At 41.0% G+C, this 24,098-nt stretch overlaps 1 protein-coding gene across 2 annotated transcripts in view; it reads left to right on the forward strand.

Moving 5' to 3' along the window:
- Nucleotides 1-24,098, forward strand: part of RUFY1 (RUN and FYVE domain containing 1) — a 117,096-nt gene that overhangs the window by 56,627 nt on the left and 36,371 nt on the right. For both annotated transcript variants that reach the window (XM_066342386.1, XM_066342387.1), the window contains 6 exons: nt 1,099-1,160; nt 13,673-13,738; nt 15,989-16,058; nt 19,671-19,772; nt 20,849-20,965; nt 22,170-22,337. In XM_066342386.1, the coding sequence (XP_066198483.1) occupies nt 1,099-1,160; nt 13,673-13,738; nt 15,989-16,058; nt 19,671-19,772; nt 20,849-20,965; nt 22,170-22,337 (585 nt within the window). The remainder of the gene's footprint in view (nt 1-1,098; nt 1,161-13,672; nt 13,739-15,988; nt 16,059-19,670; nt 19,773-20,848; nt 20,966-22,169; nt 22,338-24,098) is intronic.

A 24,098-nucleotide genomic window follows, 5' to 3' on the forward strand; every position in this document is an offset into this window, starting at 1 on the left:
CTCTCACGCTAAAATTAGTAAGTTATTTTTTAAAAAAAGACTTAGAAACATAGCTTAGTGGGAGGTACAACAGCAATTGCAGAAGCCATCACACATAGCTCTGGCTTTAGTATGAGTAGGGTTACCATAAGGAATTAATGCTATACCTATTATTCTTTCACTTCATTTTTAAAAATTGTATTTATTGATTTTAATGAGAGTAATGGAAAGCACCACTGTGCTCTGGGACAACGCTCTAACCAACTGAGCCATCTGGCCAGGGCATTGACTTAAAATTTTATCCTGTAGCATCCTTTATATCATGTATCTTTCTGCTGCATTCTTTGTTAGGGTTGCCTGGTATTCTGTGATATGGCTGTAAAATTATTTTAAAACATTTCTCTATTGGTAGACCCAATTTTGTTATATTTAAAATAGGAATAGCTTCACTTACGCTGCAGTGGACAGTGGCAGACTAGGACCCTCACTCATTCTCTCTCAGGTGCTTTATTTCTGGCCAAAGCCCTTGACGTTGAGATGTGTGAGGGGTCTTTGTCTTCCCTTTTTTCCTGCAGCAGCAGAGTATTTTCTCTAGAATAATGATTGGACAGTGTCAACACAGTCCAGGGAACAAAGGAGTCAGTGTCAGTAAAAGTCACCACTTTAGTGACCTTCTGATAACAGTGCTGCAGGGGTCCGAATCTCTCCTCTGCCTTTGTTTTTTTATTACTTTGTACCCAAAGAACTTTGTTGATCTTTATCAACAACTTGATTATTGAATAAATACACAAAATTAATATTAAGTAGGTGGTAAAATTTCTGAATATTCCCTTAACATCTGATTTTTAGTTAGTTTTCTAGAAGATAATGGTGGGGTTACTTTTTTTCTTGGCTTGTGCGTTTGATTGAATTTTATAAAGCTGGTTAACCTCAATGTATATAAGAAAGAGACAGGAATGTAAATATCCAGAATTTTTCATAGTAACCAGAATTTTAAAGATTGTAAGGAAAGATTGTGTGGAAAGCAGGAAAGTGATTTTTTACTTGTGCATTATTTTTTATTGCTTCTTAGCCTTTTCGCTAAGATCAAATGTAAACCTGTGCCTTTTATTTTGATAGGTTGGAGTGATCGATTTTTCTCTCTACCTTAAGGATGTGCAGGATCCTGATGGTGGCAAAGAGTAAGTAATGCATTATATGTTGTTCTGTACATTTTTAATGAAATCCTGACAAAGAATCCTGCATTTGTCTTAGCTTTATTTTATTTTATTTAAGATTTTATTTATTGACTTTAGAGAGAGGAGAAAGAGAGAGAGAGTAAAGGTGGGGGGGTAGCAGGAAGCATCAACTTCCATATGTGCCTTGACCAGGCAAGCCCAGGGTCTTGAACCAGCAACCTCAGCATTCCAGGTTGACACTTTATCCACCTGCACCACCACAGGTCAGACACACACATATATCTTAAAACCACTAGGCATTTATGCAGACTTTTTCTCAAGGGAAGAAAACCCAATATGACATTATGACACTATTCAAATGTGCAAATTTGCTAAATCTTTTATAAGAGCATTCATCAAGAAGTTTCTTTAAAATGATGCTTGCTCTGCAACATTCGCCAAGTGTTTACAGAATAAATTCAACTCCCTAAATATTTTCTCAGTCATCATATTATTAAAAGTAATAGCATAATGGACTCATCATTTCCATGTCTTAGCTTTATTTTAAATTCTAGTTTTTAATCTATTTTTAATTACAGAGGTGATACATTAATTTTCCCATTGTTTGAGGAATTAAGTTTACAGAATACAGAATACAAGTGAAATTTCTCCATTCACACTATTGCCTTGTCTCCATCCCACTCCCACTCCCACTCCTTCCACAGAGGAAGCTACCCATGTCTCCTTCCAAGCCTTTTATTAATGCCCTACAGCCGTGCTGGCAAGCCTTTTTATAGAAACCTCCCACTTTTGCAGTGCTGGTCAACCTGGTCCCTCCCGCCCACTAGTGGGCATTCCAGCTTTCATGGTGGGCGGTAGCGGAGCAACCAAACAACGCTGTGATTGGCCCACCATGAAAGCTGGAACACCCACTAGTGAGTGGGAGGGACCAGGTTGACCAGCACTGCAAAATTGGGTGGTTTTTATAAAAAGGCTCACCGGCACAGCCCTATAGATACATCTTTGTTGATCATGTATTTTGCTGTACAGTTTGTTGAAATGTAAATGGTATGTACTATTATATATTCAAGTTACTGTGAACTTGCTCTTTGATACTAGTGTGTCTTTCATGGCACGTGTAGCTTTTGCACATCCTTGTTCACAAGAACATTCTTTTAAAAGAAGTTATTCTGGAAAAAGAAAACAGTGTGTAAAACCTGCTATCATTTATGTTATGATAAAAAAAAGAACAGTACTGGCCGGCTGGCTCAGTGGATAGAGCATTGGCCAGCATATGTACATTTTAGTTCAATCCCTGGTCAGGACACACAGGAGAAGTGACCATCTACTTCTCTCCTCCTCCCTCTCCCCCTTCGTTCCCTCCTCCCCTTCTGCAGCCAGTGGTTCGATTGGTTTGAGTGTGGCCCTGGGTGCTGAGGATAGTTCCTTGGCCCAAGTGTCAGTCTCAGGCACTAAAAATAGCTTGGTTGATTCCAGCATTGGCCCCAGACAGGGGTTACCAGGTGGATTCCAGTCAGAGTGCATGTGGAGGTCTGTCTCACTATCTGGCCTCCTTCTACTTAAAAAAAACAAACATACACCATTATTGATATGTTGTACTTCCATACCCATGGACTGTAGATCTGATAACAGTGCTGCTGGGAGGGAGTTGCACTGTAAACCATTGAGTATTGTTTGATTGTTTTACTATGTGCATCTGTTACCTGTCATTCAAACATCTTCCCAACAAGAACCCCCTGCTCTCAGTGCCTTGGGACCAGTGGGAACCCCATTAATGCTTTATGCACTCTGAATACAAGGATGCACCTACTTTGTATATATATTTGTTTATTTATTGATTTGAGAGAGAGAGAGAAGCATCAGTTTGTTGTTCCACATAGTTGTGCACTCACTGGTTGATTTTTATGTTCCCTGACTGGGGATCAAACCTGCAATTATCATATCAGGATGATGCTCTAACCAACTGAGCTACTGGACCAAGGCATATTCATCGACTTTAAACTTAAATACAATATAGCCCTGGCTGGATAGTTCGGTTGGTTAGAGAATTGGCCCGAAGCACAGAGGTTGCTGGTTCAATTCCTGGTCAGAGCACGTGCAGGAACAGATTGATGTTTCTGCCTCTTTCTCTCTCTCCTTTGTCCTCTCTGGTTAAAGTTAATAATTTGTTTAAAAAATTATTAAACTTAGCCTGACCAGGCGGTGGCGCAGTGGATAAAGCGTTGGACTGGGATGCGGAGGACCCAGGTTCAAGACCCCGAGGCACATATGAGAAAGCAATCAATGGACAACTAAGGTGTCGCAACAAAAAACTAATGATTGATGCTTCTCATCTCTCTCTGTTCCTGTCTGTCTGTCCCTGTCTATCCCTCTCTCTGATTCACTCTGTCTCTGTAAAAAAAAAATAAATAAATTATTTAACAAAATATATTCTTTATATCAAAACAAAAACAATGGAAATAAACAGATTATCCATCAGTAGGGGAATAATTGAATGAATTAACAGAACATCCGTAACACTTTATACTGATATACCATGAAGACATAAAAAAAAAAGAACAGACTTGAGCTACTGGGATACTTGAATTAGAAGGATTTCCACAGAGTATTACTAAGTGAGAAAAGTATGATACTGAGATATATATATATTATATATATATATATATTCCATTTTTTAAACCCCCCAAATCCCTAGTATAGACTTCTGGTCAAGATGGCAGTATAGGTGAACATGCTACTCAAATCTTCCTACAACCACATCAAAATTACAACTAAACTATAGAACAATCATCATTCAAAACCACCTGAAATCAAGCTAAATGGAAGTCCTATCACTAAGGGTTTAAAGAATAAGCCACATTGAGCCTGATCAATGGTGGCACAGTGGATAGAGCGTTGACCTAGGACACTGAGGTCTCAGGTGCAAAACCCAAGGTCACAAGCTTGAGCATGGGATCATCAATATGATCCCGTGGTCGCTGGCTTGAGCAAGGGGTCACTGGCTTGGCTGGAGCATCTTGGTCAAGGCATGTATGAGAAACAATCAGTGAACAACTAAAGTGCTGCAACTACAAGTTGATGCTTCTCATCTCTCTCCCTCCTATATAAATACATACATACATACATACATACATAAAACTGGTAGGAGGGGTGGAGATGTGGAACAGGCTGGTCCCACACCCACATGGGGTAGTTTCAAATTGGGAGAGATATCTTCTCTGTGGAGTTTCCCCCTGATGAGGGGACCAGCCCCACATCAGGGCCCCCAACCCAGGATACTAAGGCCAGAAAGAGAAGTCCTCATAATGTAAAAACCAACAGGGACTGTGGCTGAGTGAGATGGAGGCTGCTAGAGTCCCAGGCAGTTCCTCTTAAAGGGCCCATGCATGGAATTACTCAGACTCACTCCCTCTGAGCTCCAGTGCTGGGCCAGCAGCTTGAAAGGAACCATGGATATAAGGGGAGGAACTGAGTTGTCTGGCATCAGAGCAAGAACTGGGGAGGGGGGCAGCTTTCTGCCAGATAAAAGTTCTGGAAGAAGCTATTGTTCCTTTTCTGAGACCCGTCTCCCACTTACAGAGTCAATAGGCAGGCGCCATATCTGAGTTTCCTGACTCACACTGTTTGCCCTGCCCAGGTCATTCCCTGAGACCCAGGCCCAATCAACTTGTGGGCCCACCCAAGCTATTTGCAAGTGGTTTTTCCATATAGATGGCCTCTCATGTCTCAGGTTTCAGACTTTCCTAAAATCTCTCAAACAGGCAGCATCTGGCCTCTACGTACCCTGTATCTCTTTGTAAGTGCCCTCAGGCCCAGCACTAGCAGCAGTCAGCCTTGCTTCACAGCTTGACCTCTGCTTGGCACCTCCAGGCCCAACACAGGTAGCAGCCCTCTGCACATTGCTCTGTAGCTCGTGGTGGGTGGCTTCAGGCAGGTGGTGCTACCTTGTACCTCCCAGGAAGCCCCAGAGCCAGTGCACCCAGTGGACAGCTTCAGACAATGGCAGATTACCATCACCACGAGAGATACACCCAATGTATAGACTTGGTGAGAACCAGAGCCCCACTGAAGCAAGTCCTGCTCCATGGGGTCAACTTCTCTAATGACAATGACAGCTGGTCCTCACTGTCAATCAACCTGGTGGTCAGTCCCTCCAAGTGACTTCAACAGCAGTCAAGGCTCAACTACAACAGGACAGTGTGCACAATCCACACAGGGTTGCAGCTAGAGTGTCCAGCTCCAGTGACCAGGGAGGCTGCACCATGAGGCCGTATAGGACACCTACTACACAAGGCAACTCTACCAAGTCTGGGAAATTTAGCATCTCTACCTAACATAGAAACAAACATAGGGAAACAGCCAAAATATGGAGATAAAGAAACATGTCCCAAATGAAAGAATAGAAGAAATCTCCAGAAAAATAGCTAAACAAAATGGAGGCAAGCAAACTACCAGACAAAGTTCAAAACAATAGTTATGAGGATGCTCAAGGAACTTAGAACATAAAAATCATAAAAAGGAACCAGTCAGAAATGAAGGATCCACTAACTGAAATGAAGAATAATTTACAGGGAATTAACAGTAGAGTAGATGGCCTGACCAGGTGGTGGCACAGTGGATAGAGCATCAACCTGGGATGCTAAGGACCCAGGTTCAAAACCTCAAGGTCACCTACTTGAGCACAGACTCACCAGCTTGAGCACAGGGTCACCAGCTTGAATGTGGGATCATAGACATGACCCTTTGAACCCAAATGTTGCTAGCTTGAAGTCCAAGGTCACTGGCTTGAGCCCAAGGTTGCTGGCTTGAGCAAGGGGTCACAGGTTCAGCTGGAGCCCCCCATCAAGGCACGTATGAAAAAGCAATCAATGAACAGCCAAAGTACCACAACTACAAGTCGGTGCTTCACATCTCTCTCCCTTTCTGTCTGTTTCTCTGTCTCTCCCTCTCTCTAGCAAAAAACAAACAAACATAGAGTAGATGAAGCTGAGACTCAAATCAGTGATTTGGAATATAAGGAAGGAAAAAACACCCAATCAGAACAGTGAAAAGGAAAAGAATCCAAAAAACTGAGATTAGTGTAAGAAACCTCTGGGGCAACTTCAAGCACACCAACATTCGCATCATGGGAGTGCTGGAAGGAGAAGAGAGAGAGCAAGAAATTGAAAACCTATTTGAAAAAAATAATGGTAGAAAACTTCCCTAACATGGTGAAGGACATAGACATACAAGTCTAGGAAGGTCAGAGAGTCCCAAACAAGATGAACCCAAAGAGTCCCACACCAAGACACATCATAATTAAAATGCAAAAGGTTAAAGACAAAGAATCATAAAAGAAGCAGCAAGAGAAAAACAGTTGCCTTCAAGGGAGCTCCCCTAAGACTGTCAGCTGATTTCTCAATAGAAACTTTGCAGGCCAGAACTGATTGGCAAGAAATATTGAAAGTGATAAAAAGCAAGGACCTACAACCAAGGTTACTCTACCCAGCAAAGCAGTCAAGAATCTAAGGACATAGTAAGAGCTTCCCAGGCAATAAAAAGCTGAAGGAGTTTATCACCACCAAACCAATATTAGAAATGTTAAAGGTTCTTCTTTAAGAAAAAGATGGGGAGAAAAGATCCAAAATATTAACAATAAAATGGCACTAAATGCCCTGGCTAGTTTGCTCAGTAGTAGAGCATCAATCCAGTGTGTGGAAGTCCCGGGTTCGATTCCCGGTCAGGGAACACAGGAAAAGCGACCATCTGCTTCTCCATTCTTCTCCTTCCCCTTCTCTTACTTCCCCTCTCTCTTCCTTTCCCGCAGCCATGGCTCATTTGTTCAAGCGAGTTGGCCCTGGACACTGAGAATGGTTCCATAGCTTCACCTCAGGTGCTGAAATAGCTTGGTTGCCAAGCAATGAAGCAATGGCCATAGATGGGCAGAGCATCACCCAGTAGGGGGCTTGCCAGGTGGATCCTGGTCAGGGCATATGTGGGAGTCTGTCTCTCTGCCTCCCCACCTCTCACTTAATAAAAAAAATTTGCAATAATACATATCTATCAACAATTAGATCTGAAAAAGAAAGAAAGCCCTGGCCAGTTGGCTTAGTGGATAGTTCTGGTATACTGAGACTGTGGGTTTGATCCCCCATCAGGGCATATATGAGAAGCAGCCAGTGAGTGCACAACTAAAAGGAACAACTAAGTGGAACAATGAGTTGAGCTTTCTCTCTCTTTCTCTCTTTCCTTCTCTTACTCTCCTTCTCCCTTTCTGTCTCTCTCAAATCATTGAGGAAAAAAATTGCATAATAATAATTAAAAGTCTGACCTGTGGTGGCACAGTGGATAAAGCATCAACCTGAAATGCTGAGGTTGCTGACTTGAGCACCTGGATTTGCTAGGTCAAGGCACAGATGACAAATAATCAATGAACAACTGAAGTGAAGCAACTATGAGTTGATACTTCTTTTTTTTTTAATTTTTTATTGTTTTTATTTATTTATTCATTTTAGAGAGGAGAGGGAGAGACAGAGAGAGAAAGAGAGAGAGGAGAGACAGAGAGAGAGAGAAGGGGGGGAGGAGCTGGAAGCATCAACTCCCATATGTGCCTTGACCAGGCAAGCCCAGGGTTTTGAACCGGCGACCTCAGCATTTCCAGGTCGACGCTTTATCCACTGCGCCACCACAGGTCAGGCGAGTTGATACTTCTTGCTTTCCCCTCCGTAAAATCAATAAATAATATCTTTAAAAAATAATAATTTAATAAAATAAATAAATAATAAAATGAACAAGCAGAACAGAAACAGACTCATACAGAGAACATTTTGATGATTGCCAGATGGGAAGGAGATTGGGGTGGATGGGTGAGAAAGGTGAAGGGATTAAGAAAGACAAATTGGGCAGATGACGTCAGAGTAATGGCGGGGTAGGAAGCGATACCGATAAATCTCCCCAAAACTCAACAAGATCTTCAACCAGAAACAGAAAAACCTATACTTGGAGCCTCCAGATGATTCACAATACACCCGAAAAGCTCCAAGAAGAACACAATAAAACCAAATTTAAACTGTGACAACAACAAAAAGAAAGAGGGGGAGAAGATGGAGATTAACAGTAGCTAAGGACGATGGAGTGCAAAAGTACTCACAAAATAGTTCGCTACAATGAACAGGGCAGGGACCCTTTTCATTACTCAAAGGTAACCACCATTGAAAAAACCACCACAGAAGCACATGAGATAAAAAAGATAGCAACAGAGGAAAGATGTATGGAATACAACCAAATAAAAACAAAAGATAGAAAAACGAAAGAGAAGGATCAAACAAGACACAAAACTAACAGAAAGCAAGATATAAAATGGCAATAGGGAATTCACAAGTATCAATAATTACACCAAATGTAAACGGATTAAACTCACCAATAAAAAGGCACAGAGTAGCAGAATGGATTAAAAAAGAAAATCCAACTGTATGCTGCCTACAGGAAACTCATCTAAGTAACAAGGATAAAAACAAATTCAAAGTGAAAGACTGGAAAACAATACCCCAAGCAAATAACATCCAAAAAAAAGCAGGCGTAGCAATACTCATCGGATAATGCTGACTACAAGACAGGAAAAGTACTCAGAGACAAAAATGGCCATTTCATAATGGTTAAGGGGACACTGAATCAAGAAGACATAACAATTCTTAATATATATGCACCAAACCAAGGAGCACCAAAATATATAAGACAGCTACTTATTGATCTTAAAACAAAAACTGACAAAAATACAATCATACTTGGAGACCTCAATACACCGCTGACGGCTCTAGATCGGTCATCCAAACAGAGAATCAACAAAGATATAGTGGCCTTAAACAAAACACTAGAGCACCTGGATATGATAGAGATCTACAGGACATTTCATCCCAAAGTGACTGAGTATACATTTTTCTCCAGTGTACATGGATCATTCTCAAGAATTGACCATATGTTGGGCCACAAAAACAACATCAGCAAATTCAGAAAAGTTGAAGTTGTACCAAGCATATTTTCTGATCATAAAGCCTTGAAACTAGAATTCAACTGCAAAAAAGAGGGAAAAAATCCCACAAAAATGTGGAAACTAAACAACATACTTTTAAAAAATGAATGGGTCAAAGAAGAAATAAGTGCAGAGATCAAAAGATATATACAGACTAATGAAAATGACAATACGACATATCAGAATCTATGGGATGCAGCAAAAGCAGTGATAAGAGGGAAGTTCATATCACTTCAGGCATATATGAACAAACAAGAGAGAGCCCAAGTGAACCACTTAACTTCACACCTTAAGGAACTAGAAAAAGAAGAACAAAGACAACCCAAAACCAGCTGAAGAAAGGAGATAATAAAAATCAGAGCAGAAATAAATGAATTAGAGAACAGAAAAACTATAGAAAAAATCAATAGAACAAGGAGCTGGTTCTTTGAAAAGATCAACAAAATTGACAAACCCTTGGCAAGACTTACCAAGGAAAAAAGAGAAAGAACTCATATAAACAAAATCCAAAATGAAAGAGGAGAAATCACCACGGACACCGTGGATATACAAAGAATTATTGTAGAATACTATGAAAAACTTTATGCCACTAAATTCAACAACCTAGAAGAAATGGATAAATTCCTAGAACAATACAACCTTCCTAGACTGAGTCAAGAAGAAGCAGAAAGCCTAAACAGACCTGTCAGTAGAGAAGAAATAGAAAAAACCATTAAAAACCTCCCCAAAAATAAAAGTCCAGGCCCTGACGGCTATACCAGCGAATTTTATCAAACATTCAAAGAAGACTTGGTTCCTATTCTACTCAAAGTCTTCCAAAAAATTGAAGAAGAAGCAATACTTCCAAACACATTTTATGTGGCCAACATAACCCTCATACCAAAACCAGGCAAGGATGGCACAAAAAAAGAAAACTACAGACCAATATCTCTAATGAATACAGATGCTAAAATACTAAACAAAATACTAGCAAATCGAATACAACAACATATTAAAAAAATAATACATCATGATCAAGTGGGATTCATCCCAGAATCTCAAGGATGGTTCAACATACGTAAAACGGTTAACATAATACACCATATCAACAAAACAAAGAACAAAAACCACATGATCTTATCAATAGACACAGAAAAGGCTTTCGATAAAATACAACACAATTTTATGTTTAAGACTCAACAAAATGGGTATAGAAGGAAAATATCTCAACATGATAAAGGCCATATATGATAAACCATCAGCTAACATCATATTAAATGGCACTAAACTGAAGGCTTTCCCCCTTAAATCAGGAACAAGACAGGGTTGTCCACTCTCTCCACTCTTATTTAATGTGGTACTAGAGGTTCTAGCCAGAGCAATCAGACAAGACAAAGAAATAAAAGGCATCCATATCGGAAAAGAAGAAGTAAAGGTATCACTTTTTGCAGATGATATGATCCCATACATCGAAAACCCCAAAGAATCCACAAAAAGACTACTAGAAACAATAAGCCAATACAGTAAGGTTGCAGGATACAAAATTAACATACAGAAGTCAATAGCCTTTCTATATGCCAACAATGAAACAATTGAGAACGAACTCAAAAGAATAATCCCCTTCACGATTGCAACAAAAAAAATAAAATACTTAGGAATAAACATAACAAAGAATGTAAAGGACTTATACAATGAAAACTAGAAACCATTGTTAAGGGAAATCGAAAAAGATATAATGAGATGGAAGAATATACCTTGTTCTTGGCTAGGAAGAACAAATATAATCAAGATGGCTATATTACCCAAAGCAATATACAAATTTAATGCAATTCCCATCAAACTTCCAATGACGTTTTTTAAAGAAATAGAGCAAAAAATCATCAGATTTATATGGAACTATAAAAAACCCCGAATAGCCAAAGCAATCCTAAAGAAAAAGAATGAAGCTGGGGGCATTACAATACCTGACTTCAAACTGTATTATTGGGCCACGACAATCAAAACAGCATGGTATTGGCAGAAAAATAGACACTCAGACCAATGGAACAGAATAGAAAGTCCAGAAATAAAACCACATATATATAGTCAAATAATTTTTGATAAAGGGGCCAACAACACACAATGGAGAAAAGAAAGCCTCTTCAATAAATGGTGCTGGGAAAACTTGAAAGCCACATGCAAAAGAATGAAACTGGACTACAGTTTGTCCCCCTGTATAAAAATTAATTCAAAATGGATCAAAGATCTAAACATAAGACCTGAAACAATTAAGTACATAGAAGAAGACATAGGTACTCAACTCATGGACCTGGGTTTTAAAGAGCATTTTATGAATTTGACTCCACAGGCAAGAGAAGTGAAGGCAAAAATTAATGAATGGCACTACATCAGACTAAGAAGTTTTTGCTCAGCAAGAGAAACTGATAACAAAATAAACAGAAAGCCAACTAAATGGGAAATGATATTTTCAAACAACAGCTCAGATAAGGGCCTAATATCCAAAATATACAAAGAACTCATAAAACTCAACAACAAACAAACAAACAATCCAATAAAAAAATGGGAAGAGGATATGAACAGACACTTCTCCCAGGAAGAAATACAAATGGCCAACAGATATATGAAAAGATGCTCATCTTCTTTAGCTATTAGAGAAATGCAAATCAAAACGGCAATGAGATACCACCTCACACCTGTTCGATTAGCTATTATTAGCAAGACAGGTAATAACAAATGTTGTAGAGGCTGTGGAGAAAATGAACCCTCATACACTGTTGGTGGGAATGTAAAGTAGTACAACCATTATGGAAGAAAGTATGGTGGTTCCTCAAAAAACTGAAAATAGAACTACCTTATGACCCAGCAATCCCTCTACTGGGTATATACCCCAAAAACTCAGAAACATTGATACGTAAAGACACATGCAGCCCCATGTTTATTGCAGCATTGTTCACAGTGGCCAGGACATGGAAACAACCAAAAATCCTGTCAATAAATGACTGGATAAAGAAGATGTGGCACATATACACTATGGAATACTACTCAGCCATAAGAAATGATGACATCGGAACATTTACAGCTAAAATGGTGGGATCCTGATAACATGATACGAAGCGAAATAAGTAAATCAGAAAAAACCAGGAACTGCATTATTCCATACGTAGGTGGGACATAAAAGTGAAACTAAGAGACATTGATAAGAGTGTGGTGGTTACGGGGGAGGGGGGAATGGGAGAGGGAAAGGGGGAGGGGGAGGGGCACAAAGAAAACAAGATAGAGGTGACAGAGGACAATCTGACTTTGGGTGATGGGTATGCAACATAATTGAATGACAAGATAACCTGGACTTGTTATCTTTGAATATATGTATCCTGATTTATTGATGTCACCCCATTAAAAAAATAAAATTATTATAAAAAAAAAGAAAGAAAGACAAATTGGTAGTTACAGAATAACGATGGGGATGTAAAGTACAGCAAAAGGAATATAGTCAATAATATTCTAATAATTGTCTGTGGTGACAGCTGGGTATGAGATGTATTAGGATGATCACTTAGTAAGTTATATAATGTCTAATCACTGGGTTGTACACCTGAAACTAGTATAATGTATGTCAACTCTTAATTGGAAAATAAAAAATTATTTTAAATAAAACTAAAAAAGTCCGTAGTATATATTTTACAATTTAAAAAAATTTTTTTTAATTTATTTATTTTAGAGAATGGGGAGAAAGAGAGAAAGAGAAGGGGGAGGAGCAGGAAGCATCAACTCCCATATGTGCCTTGACCAGGCAAGCCCAGGGTTTCGGACCAGCAACCTCAGCATTCCAGGTCGATGCTTTATCTACTGTGCCACCACAGGTCAGGCATATTTTACAATTTAATTGCATATTTTACACACACACACACACTATAGATAAATAGCTATGCACATAGGATACTTACCAGGCTATTATGGGTTACCTGGGAGAGTTATATAAAGGGCAGAACAGGTAAAAGCAAAAAACTGCACTGAAAAACAAATCCAGCACCTGTGGCAGAACCTGGTAGCATGGTCCTATTTATGTGCATATGTATGTAAAGAAATTGGAGTGGGAGCCTAACTTTAAAATGTTAAAGTATTTTTTTAACCCAAACTGATCAGCGTTGTGTTTTGAAAAGTCTCGTGGTCTCCTTTTCTAAGCCAACCTCTTTCCCTTCAGTATATAACAGGGCAGCTTCATCTACCACCTTGGGAGCTGTTTGCATATGGTTATTGGTGTTTACACCTTGCATGCCCATGGCTTTCCTCTTCCCAAATGCCCAGCCTATGGCTGAGGTGGGAGGGAAGCTGCAGGGATCCTGCTCTCCAGGCTGGTGTTTCCTGTTTTCCAAAGGCCCTGGCTGCTGTCTCCCCCCCACCCCCATCCTTGTTCTCTTGGTTTCCTGGTAACATTGGTACTCCTACAAGGCGATTGGGAGGTTGGGAGATAGTTACATAGTGTTAGCCCTTAGTAAAAAGAATTTCTTTCTATACTCTTTTTGAAAAGGTACGAAAGAATTACTGATATCCTGGATCAAAAAAACTATGTGGAAGAACTGAATCGGCACTTAAGGTAGGGCTCACTCCTTTTTCTGGTGTTACAGTTCATCCTCAGTGCCCAGTAATTGTTTCATGGAACTTTTTTGAGTTGACATATATTTATAACTAATTGTTTTCCAAACCAAGAAAAAGATTATTGTGCCCTGCTCACAGGTACAGACTAGAGAAATATGATTTCTTGATAAAGAGCTTTTGGGAATTCTTCAGTTCTTTGTTTTGTGCAGTTATACTAGAGAGTTAATAAATATTAGAGACTCAATAAATAAAACCTTGAAATCTCTACCCCTGGTCCCCCAGCCACTTAGCTGGAAATCGCTGCCATAGAAGTACTGGTGCTGCTGGAAATCAGCATACATCCTCCAGCATGTTGGGGTAGGAGATAGGTTGGATACCACTGGGCTAGACCTTCGAGAGCATTCAGTAGCCATAGTTGGCATCTTTATCTTGATCTTTCATTTTAATTGGAAAGCTACTATTGCTGTGTCTCATGAAACTAGCCTCTGGAGGTACTGGTGGGAATGGGCAGAGATTCTGTGTCTGACGTGTTTGGGAGACACGTGCTCTCTCTGAACGCCCTTCAGAGAGTGCAGTGCATATTAGCGGAGCTTCGGGGGAGCAGCCTCTCTGGCCCCAGAAGCCAGTGCAGCCGGCAAAGGTGCTGCCACATTCTCAGAATGGACCTAGGAAGTGCGGCTCTAAGCTCTTCTTACTCAGATGTTGGCTGTTAATTTTGAAAGAAATTCTTGATCAAATTCTAATTTATTGAGAGTTTTTATAAAGAGTGTTTAATTTTATAAAATGACTTCTAGCATCCAGTAAGGTAATTGTGACTTTTCTCCTTTAATTTGTTGATGTGATCTGTTTTTCTAATGTACTTCTTCATACTGAGCCATTCCTGGGTCACAAGAATAAACTCTGCTTGATCTTAGTTTTAATAGTTTAATTATTCTGTTAAAAATGAAACTTGACCTAACTGTCTTATAGTTCTTTCCCTCTAAAGTGATAGCAGGATTATGCAGCTTCACAAAATGAACTAGAAACTTTCGCTTTGTTTCTGTGCTGGGAACATGTACGCCTTCTAGTTTATGTGTTTGCTCCCTTGAATGTTTGAAGCTCGGAGCCTGAATGGAGGCAGTACTTTGCCAGTTTTTCCTTAGTTGTTAGTTCATCTAGGTTTTCTTCTCTGGAGGATCTGTTTTGTTTTCTAACAGAAATATAAATTTTATTAATATTTTCTAAGTTAATATAGAATTGACAACTATAGACTTAAACTTTTAGTTCTTTCCATATCTTTTGTGTTCTTTATCATTTTGTGCCCTTGTATTTTTTCCTCCCACCCATTTTTTTGGGGGGTGGGGATAAATTTAAACCATTTTATTGAGAGTTTCAGGGGAGGGCTGAAGGCTGGAAGAACAGGGCGGTCCACCGTCCTCAGCCTGGCCGGACTGCCCCAGGTTCCTGTTGCGGAACTCCCACCCAGTTCTCAAGCCTCAATTCTCAGCCTTGCCAAGCATGTTTGTTTGTCCCCCTCACAAGCAGGAGGTGCCAGATTTGGCAGTAGGGCCTGTCACCTAAAAGCTCAGGCTCTGGGGCCAGATCGCCTGAGTTTAGTCATGATGTCTCCTCATAGGGCTATGAACTTCAGTGAGATTTTCAATATGAAGTTACGGTTTTCTTGTCTGTAAAACAGGTAAATAAAACTTATCTCACAGAATTGTGGGGAGGATTACATGCATTTAAAGCACTTAGATAGAACAAACAGGTCCTGGTACATCATCCAAAGAGAAAGTTTCTAACTACTATTTCTATGGTTATTATTAATATTGCTTATCAAGTCTACTTTTGCTTTTTATATATTTTTCAGTTTGAAATTAGTACATAATACTTGAAGAATATTTGAAAAATGGGACAAAGTTTAAAAAGATTTATAAGTCACCTTTGATCCTACCACCCAAAAGTACAAATATCTTGTTATGAATATTACTTTAGATATATGACTGTCAATACATTTTGGCTCCCATTTATTGTGCTGGGGATAAAAACTATTTTCTTTCCAGTTGACAAAAAAAATGGGTAACATATTTGGGAAGCAAACTTTGAAAACTTTTTAATAAATCCACATCCACATACATATGTATTTAGAATTGTCAGCTAAATTCATTGGAGCCCCTTTGACTCTCCATTTCCTATAGGAAATCTCATTGTTCACAGGTTGGGAAAGCCTTTATAAGTTCACATTTACTTAATACTGTATTTTCTATAGCTGCACAGTTGGAGATCTTCAAAGCAAGATAGATGGCTTGGAAAAGACTAATTCAAAGCTTCAAGAAGAGGTTTGTAACTTACTGAAATTCTTAAAACAGAATGGCCTAAGGCCCTGGCCGGTTGGCTCAGCAGTAGAGCGTCGGCCTAGCGTGCGGAGGACCCGGGTTCGATTCCCGGCCAGGGCACACAGGAGAAGCGCCCATTTGCTTCTCCACCCCTCCGCCATGCCTTCCTCTCTGTCTCTCTCTTCCCCTCCTGCAGCCAAGGCTCCATTGGAGCAAAGATGGCCCGGGCGCTAGGGATGGCTCTGTGGCCTCTGCCTCAGGCGCTAGAGTGGCTCTGGTCGCAACCTGGCGATGCCCAGGATGGGCAGAGCATTGCCCCCTGGTGGGCAGAGCATCGCCCCATGGTGGGTGTGCCAGGTGGATCCCGGTCGGGCGCATGCGGGAGTCTGTCTGACTATCTCTCCCTGTTTCCAGCTTCAGAAAAAAAGAAAAATGCAAAAAAAAAAAACCAGAATGGCCCAAGGTTAAGAGGACTGGTGTAGTCACTGTACCTGACCAGAGCTGCTCACTGGTGGGACTTAGTTGCTGACCTTGAGCTTTGCTGCACATGGGACAGCATACTCAGAATGTGTGTGTTCTGCCCTGACAGGGCTCCCATGAGCCAGTGCAACTGATCCTGGGCCAGTTCTAGGGGACTTGGGTTTTATCACCTCACAGCAATTACCACTGGACAAGCCCAGCTCCTATGTGCTCTTCCCTTCTCCTCGCCTTTCCTGTAATGTAAGGCATCTCCCTTCTCCCCAGCGGCACAGACTCTGAGCTGAGACAAAACTGCCCCCACTCACCCCTTCTGTGTTTTGGCCACCCAGGAGCATTGAACCAGTCTCCCCACAGTGTGGTTTTTCCTCTGCCTTCTCACTAGGAGAGAGAACATGAAAGGACAGGAAGAAAAAGGGCTGAGGCTGAGGAAGACAGCTTGCTGCCAGTTGCCCAGCAGTCTCCTTGGTGAACATGCCTTGTCTCCTGTTAGCAGGAGGGGGTTGATCAGCCTTTCTGAGGCTTTCTGCTAGTAGCGGTCCCTAGCTGCTCCAGTGTCCCCACCAAGTCTCACTGGGGAGGAAGAGGACTGTGAGAGGGGGTTGGAGAGTGGACTCCCTGCCTCCCCTTGGTGGAGGCAAGTTACAGCCAACAGGAGAGTTGCAGAGCATGCCTTTGTGTGGATGACGCAGTTTAAGTCTCACCTGAAGCTGACTGCTCTCCTGAGGGGCCAGCCCTGAAAAGCTTTCAGGAAAAAAGCTCAGATTTGTGAGGAGAAGGAAATTCAAAGGCATCTTTTGTAGATACGCATCACAGAAGAGACCTGGCCCCACTTAGAATTGGAAACTCACCTTCACCTTGGGTGGATGGGCATTTGGGCCTCAGTTTAGGCCCTAGGTATTTGAGTTCTCATCTCCAAATTGGATGATAATGAATACCTTTACACTATTGTAAAGATTACATTAGATTAATATCATGTAAATGTGCCTAATACAACAATTGGCATGAGGATGGCACTCAAGATGTTAGTTGATTTTAGAACAAGCAGATTCACTCTTTGTTCTCCCAGACTTTGGCATGCTTTGAAGGAAGGTCTAATTTAACTTCTGAAACTAAATAACTGGGTTATTGTTTTTTTCAAAAGCAAACAATTATAGCCTGACCAGGGCACAGTGGATTGGGCATCGGACGGGGATGTGGAGGACCCAGGTTTGAGACCCGGAGGTCGCCAGCTTTAGCGCGGCTCGTCTGGTTTGAGCAAAGCTCACCAGCTTGGACCCAAGGTCACTGGCTCAAGCAAGGAGTCACTCGGTCTGCTGTAGCCCCACAGTCAAGGCACGTATGAGAAAGCAATCAATGAACAACTAAGGTGTCACAACAAAGAATTGATGCTTCTCATCTCTCTCTCTTCCTGTTTGTCTGTCCCTTTCTCTCTTTGTCTCTGCCACAAAAAAAAAGAAAAGAAAAAAGAAAACAAACAGTTATATTACAAAACGTCCTTTAGAGAAAAGTATACCTTTATATCTTTAGAGAGCTCATGGTTTTTGCCTCTGTCTTCCCTTGCAGCAATTTGTACCTTTGAAAGCCTTAAAGTTTCTTATTTGGGCATAGGAGTTATGTTTAGAAACTCCAGTTCTGGCCTGGCCTGTGGTGGCACAGTGGATAAAGTGTTGACCTGGAATGCTGAGGTCGCTAGTTTGAAACCCTGGGCTTGCCTGGGCAAGACTTATAAGAAGCAACTACAAGTTGATGCTTTCTGCTCCTCCCCCACCCTTCTCCCTCTGTCCCCCCCCATCTCTCAAGTCAATTTTTTTAAAAAGTGGGCTCTGAAGTCTAAGTGGACTTAGATGCTCTTGACTAAGACTCTTAAGATGAAGTGCTCAGTGCTTCAGGACCCCATTAGTGAATGATTTTAAGAGCATAGCCAACCACCAAGGGCAGGGGTCTCACTTCTTTCTCCTCCAGTGCCACCTTCTCTTTCCAGGCTGTGTTCTGAAGCTGGATAAAAAAGGATTGGTTGGGGCATTTACTTCTCTGGTTTCTGATAGCTTCTCCTTAGCATCCTGCTTCTATGCACTTTTCTCTAAACTACAATAACTTGTTCAAGGAGGGGAAGATCTCTTCCTCAGGCACATCTTAGATGGTGTGGCTGTGCTTCTACCCCAGAATACTTTAATTCTCCCTCACATGATAAAACATCCTTTTGCTCATTGGCTAGAAAAGCTGGAAAAAAAATAAAGAATCAGAAATTCTTATTCTTAGTTCTTAGCCCAGAATTCTTAGCTAAGTGACAGCTTTCTTTATCATGTGTTATATATATAGTCCTCATCTTTTCTTAAGTATTTTTAACATAGTTGATTTTTTAAAATTAAGGAGCGAGACTATACTACATAACCTGTTTTATTTCCATATTGGCAATATAAGTATATTCTCATATTATTAACAGCTTTTGTAAACATTTTAATAATTACATATGTCTGTTCTATGCTTCTTTTGTAATTTATTAAACCATTTCTCTAATATTGGACAACCAGGCTGTTTCTAATGTCTTGTATCCATAAATCTTTACCCACATAATGTGTAGTGTACTATAATTTTTTTTATTTTTTTGAAAATCACATTGTAGTCTTTTTCTGTGTGTGTTACAGAGACATAGAGAGGGACAGATAGGAAGGGAGATGAGAAGCATCAATTCTTTGTTGTGGCACCTTAGTTGTTCATTGATTGCTTTCTCATATGTGCCTTGACTGGGGGGCTACAGCAGACCGAGTGACCCCTTGCTCAAGTCAGCGATTTGGGGGTTTTGAACCTGGGTCCTCCATATCCCAGTCCTATGCTCTATCGACTATGTCACCGCCTGGTCAGGCTGTACTATAATTTTTATAAAAGGAGAAAACTGGAGGATGGCAGAGATAGCTAGGGGCAGGGATGGGATAGATTTTATCATACATACTTTTATATCTTTAGAATTTTGTACTATGTAAATATATAATATATATTACCTATTTAAGACAAGGAAATAAAATATCAAATATGTAAAAATAAATTGTCAACTGTGAAGATATCAAATATTAGATTTTCATTTGAATAGTAAGATTTATTTTTGTGTTAAGAAATATAAAAATCTTTCTTAATTAGCTTTCAGCTGCAACAGATCGGATTTTTTCACTTCAAGAAGAACAACAAAAATTAAGAGAACAAAATGAATTAATTCGTGAAAGAAGTGAGAAGAGTGTAGAGGTGAGAACTTGGCCTCACAGTTAATTGGCATGGTCCCTTACTCTGATATGTCCATCACAAATTGCAAGCCCATGGTTCAGTTATGACCCAGTCCTCAGAAAGTGCCTCCTGCCACTATGCCTTTCTTGTCCCCCTCAGGCCAGTTGAACCACTTGGAGTTATGTAAGCACACTTCTCCCTTACTTCTGGTGAAAGTTCCTATTCATTCTTCAGCTTCCACTGCCGTGCCGGGCCCTCTGTGATCCATTCCTGGTGCCCATCGGTGGGCCTGGGCCCTCCCTCCTTGTCCCCACAACTCTTTGCGCCTCCCTCCTTTGTAGAATCTGTTTGCTGTTTTGTAGATTTGCTGGCTTGATCACCTGATGATTTGGGAGTAGATATCATATCTGATTCATCTTAAAATTCATTTAGTGCTGAAAACATGCTCAATAAATACTGGATAGTAAATTGAATTGGGGCCTTTCCTCCTAAGGATGATTGTTCTGTTTTAAAGAAAAGTACAGTTAAATTGCGTTCTGAACCTAATTTTCTTTTTAAAAAATCTATTGGCTTGTTCTCATCCTCAAATTCAAAGATACTTCAAAATAGCTTTAATATTTTAACCTTTCTTTATTATGATTAAGAAATAGAAATTATGCTACATTTTAAAAAATTATGCTATCCTGACTAGGCAGTGGCACAGTGGATAGAGCGTCGGACTGGGATGAGGAAGACCTAGGTTCGAGACCCCGAGGTTGCCAGCTTGAGCGCGGGCTCATCTGGTTTGAGCAAAAGCTCACCAGCTTGGACCCAAGGTCGCTGGCTCAAGCAAGGGGTTACTCTGTCTGCTATAGGCCCACGGTCAAGGCACACATGAGAAAGCAATCAATGAACAACTAAGGTGTCACAATGAAAAACTAATGATTGATGCTTCTCATCTCTCTCTGTTCCTGTCTGTCTGTCCCTATCTATCCCTCTCTCTGACTCTCTCTGTTCTGTAAAAAAAAAAAAAAAGATTATGCTATATTTAAAATACTTTATAGTTGACTCGCTTCCCATTAAGCAACCTTTTTTCTTGGTGTTCTTATTGGATACAGATAACAAAACAGGACACAGAAGTTGAGTTGGAAACTTACAAGCAAACCCGGCAGGGTCTGGATGAAATGTATAGTGATGTATGGAAGCAGCTGAAGGAGGAGAAGAAAGTCCGTTTGGTGAGTGTGTGAGCCTGAGTGTCTTTAGAAAGCATTCCCCAAAAGCCCTGTAAGCAATTTCTTCAGCAGTTTTCACATACATGCATACCCTGCTGACACCCACAGACAGCCCAAAATTGTCCCTTAAAACACACACACACAGACACACACAAAACAGGCCACGTTTACCACTCAGTTCTGTTGTCACTTATATTTTTCCAATTTTATAAACCTTTTCCAGGGATCGCTGTGAAATCAGATGCATGGTTTCTTTGACAATCCATTTCCCTCAGTCAAGGCCCTGAACTGTTTATTTCCACTCCATTTATGAGGCAATGGCCAGTGTTTTTTATTAAACACAGTTGTATGTGCTTCATTTCTTTGCATAGATGTGGAGAACACATGTCCTGCGTTACCTAGGACAAAACCATTTCAAACTGGTTTCACCTTTGTTGCTATCAACTAGCAAATCATTTCAGAAGTTCTTTTTTTTTTTTTTCTTTTTTTTTTTTTTTTTTTTTCCATTTTTCTGAAGCTGGAAACGGGGAGAGACAGTCAGACAGACTCCCTCATGCGCCCGACTGGGATCCATCCGGCACGCCCACCAGGGGGCGATGCTCTGCCCACCAGGGGGCGATGCTCTGCCCATCCTGGGTGTCGCCATATTGCGACCTGAGGCAGAGGCCACAGAGCCATCCCCAGCGCCCGGGCTATCTTTGCTCCAATGGAGCCTCGGCTGCGGGAGGGGAAGAGAGAGAGAGGAAAGCGCGGCGGAGGGGTGGAGAAGCAAATGGGCGCTTCTCCTATGTGCCCTGGCCGGGAATCGAACCCAGGTCCTCCGCACGCTAGGCCGACGCTCTACTGCTGAGCCAACCGGCCAGGGCCTCATTTCAGAAGTTCTAACATTGCAACATGAAATTGCTTTATCACTGAAACACAAGACACGTTCTTTGAGACAGTATGTTCTGATTTTAGGATTTGAAGAACAAAGTTGTTAGAATTCTAGGTTCGTATTGCCACCTGCCAGCTTTCTATTGATTTGATGCAAAGCCAGTTTTCATTGTAAAATGAGAAAGGGGGAAGTAACTTAATCTAGTTATGCTCTAGACAGACTTTTTAAAATCTCCCTAACCTATTCTGACTTTCAGTTTATATTTTACATATTGCCCAAGACAATTTTTGTGTTCTACTTTAGTATTATTTTCCTTGTTACTCTCCTTTTAAGGAACTAGAAAAAGAATTGGAGTTACAAATTGGAATGAAAACCGAAATGGAAATTGCAATGAAGTTACTAGAAAAGGATACCCATGAGAAGCAGGACTCTCTCGTTGCCCTCCGACAGCAGCTGGAAGAAGTCAAAGCGATCAATTTGCAAATGTTCCACAAAGTTCAGGTGGGAGCTGGCTCTGTGTCTGAGTTGCAGCTTGGTTTCCTGCTGCTGTCTACAGCAGTCGTGCTGTCACATGCTGCCTTTCAGTTTTTCATTCGTCCTGCCAGGGGTAGGGACAGACACGTGTGAGATCCCAGTGTGTGTCAGGCCTGGTTCTAGGCTCTGTTTACATGTTACTGTGTTTATTATATTTGAGTCTCCCAGCAATCCCTGAGAAAAGTTTATAAAATGAGGGAAATGTCAGTGACAAGACAGAACCGAGGGGTTAAATCTTATGCCCCTAATGGCACAGCTGATCAGTAGAGCTGAACACTGAGCTGTGCCTGTTGTGCCTTCACTGCCTGCCTGCTGTCTGTTTCTTTCTACTTCAGTGGCTTGTTGCTAGAGAAGTGGATTAAGGATAGACTCTGGTATTGTATTTTCAAGGTTTGCTGAGTCTCTAGGCCACACAAGCTGCTCACCTTACCTGTCATTTCAGGGTGGTCAAAGGAGCCAGCCCAGAAAGTATTCATCATGCCAGAGTTTTAAAGATAAAAACTAAAATTGTAAAGCTTCCTTACCCAGAAGCTATCTAGAAGGATGTTATTCTGGGTCCTTCTCAAAACTTTTTGAAGTTCTGTTTCCTATTTTATTGCCAAAAGAGTCCCACTTCCTTTTCCATGGTTGTGGTTTCAATTTCACTTGTTAAAGACAATGTAAGAGCAAAACAGACAGTACAAATAAACTGTCCTGTCTTTTTAAACTATCACATCCGCCCTAGCTGGTTTGCTCAGTGGATAGAGCGTAGACCCAGCATGCAGACGCCCTGGGTTTGATCCCTGGTCAGGACACACATGAGAAGTGACCACTTGCTTCTCTTCCCTCCCCTCCCTCCCTCCTCTCTGTCTTATCCTTTCCCAGCCAGCAGCTCCATTGGTTCGAGCATCAGCCCCAGATGAGATGACCAGGTGGATCCTGGTCAGGGCACATATGGGCTTCTGTTTATCTCCCCTCCTCTCAAAAACAAAAAACAAACAAAAAAACTATCACATCATCATCATAACAAGAACTTTGAAAATCAAAGTAAAAAGAGTAAAAAAAAAAAAGAATTTTGTCCTAACAAATTACCTATTTTAATTTTTTATGTTTTTATCTGGTTTGGGTGAGTATGTAGACATATGTGACACATATGTTAGGGGAAACTAAACTACAGTAATAACTTAGCAGACCCTAACATAGAATGGTTTAAAAATATGGAAGTTTGTATCTTTGTTATTTTCAAAGAGAGAATCTCAGACCAGCAGCTTTACTTAGCACAGCCATTCAGAGACCCAGGCTAATGACAGCTCCAGCTCTCAGGGCTACTCTGGGTGACACCATTCTTGCTAGTGGAAGATGGGGGAGAAAAGCAAAAGTCCAGCACCAGGGGTTTCTTCTCAAGGTGTGAGACGCAGGCAGCAGACATTCTTCCATACGACTGCATAGCAAAGGGTTGCTCAAAATAGAGACAGACTCCTACACAGAGAGCAGGCTGGCAGCTATTGAGGGTGAGGGAGATGGAGGGATAGAGAAAAAAAAAAGGGACAACAGTGTGGTGATTGCTGGTGGGTGGGGAGGAGGAGAAAGATCTGGACGGTGACTTAACTTGGGGGAGTGAACACAACACAGTGCACCTGAAACTTGCATAATTATATTAACTAGTGTCACCCTAATAAATTCAATTTAAGAAAAAAGAAAAGTGGGGGCTGCTCAGCATGGCCGCTTGGCTGCAGGGGTGCCTGGGCT

This window comes from Saccopteryx leptura, chromosome 6 (assembly GCF_036850995.1).
Source record: "Saccopteryx leptura isolate mSacLep1 chromosome 6, mSacLep1_pri_phased_curated, whole genome shotgun sequence".
In the NCBI taxonomy this organism is placed as follows: Eukaryota; Metazoa; Chordata; class Mammalia; order Chiroptera; family Emballonuridae; genus Saccopteryx; species Saccopteryx leptura.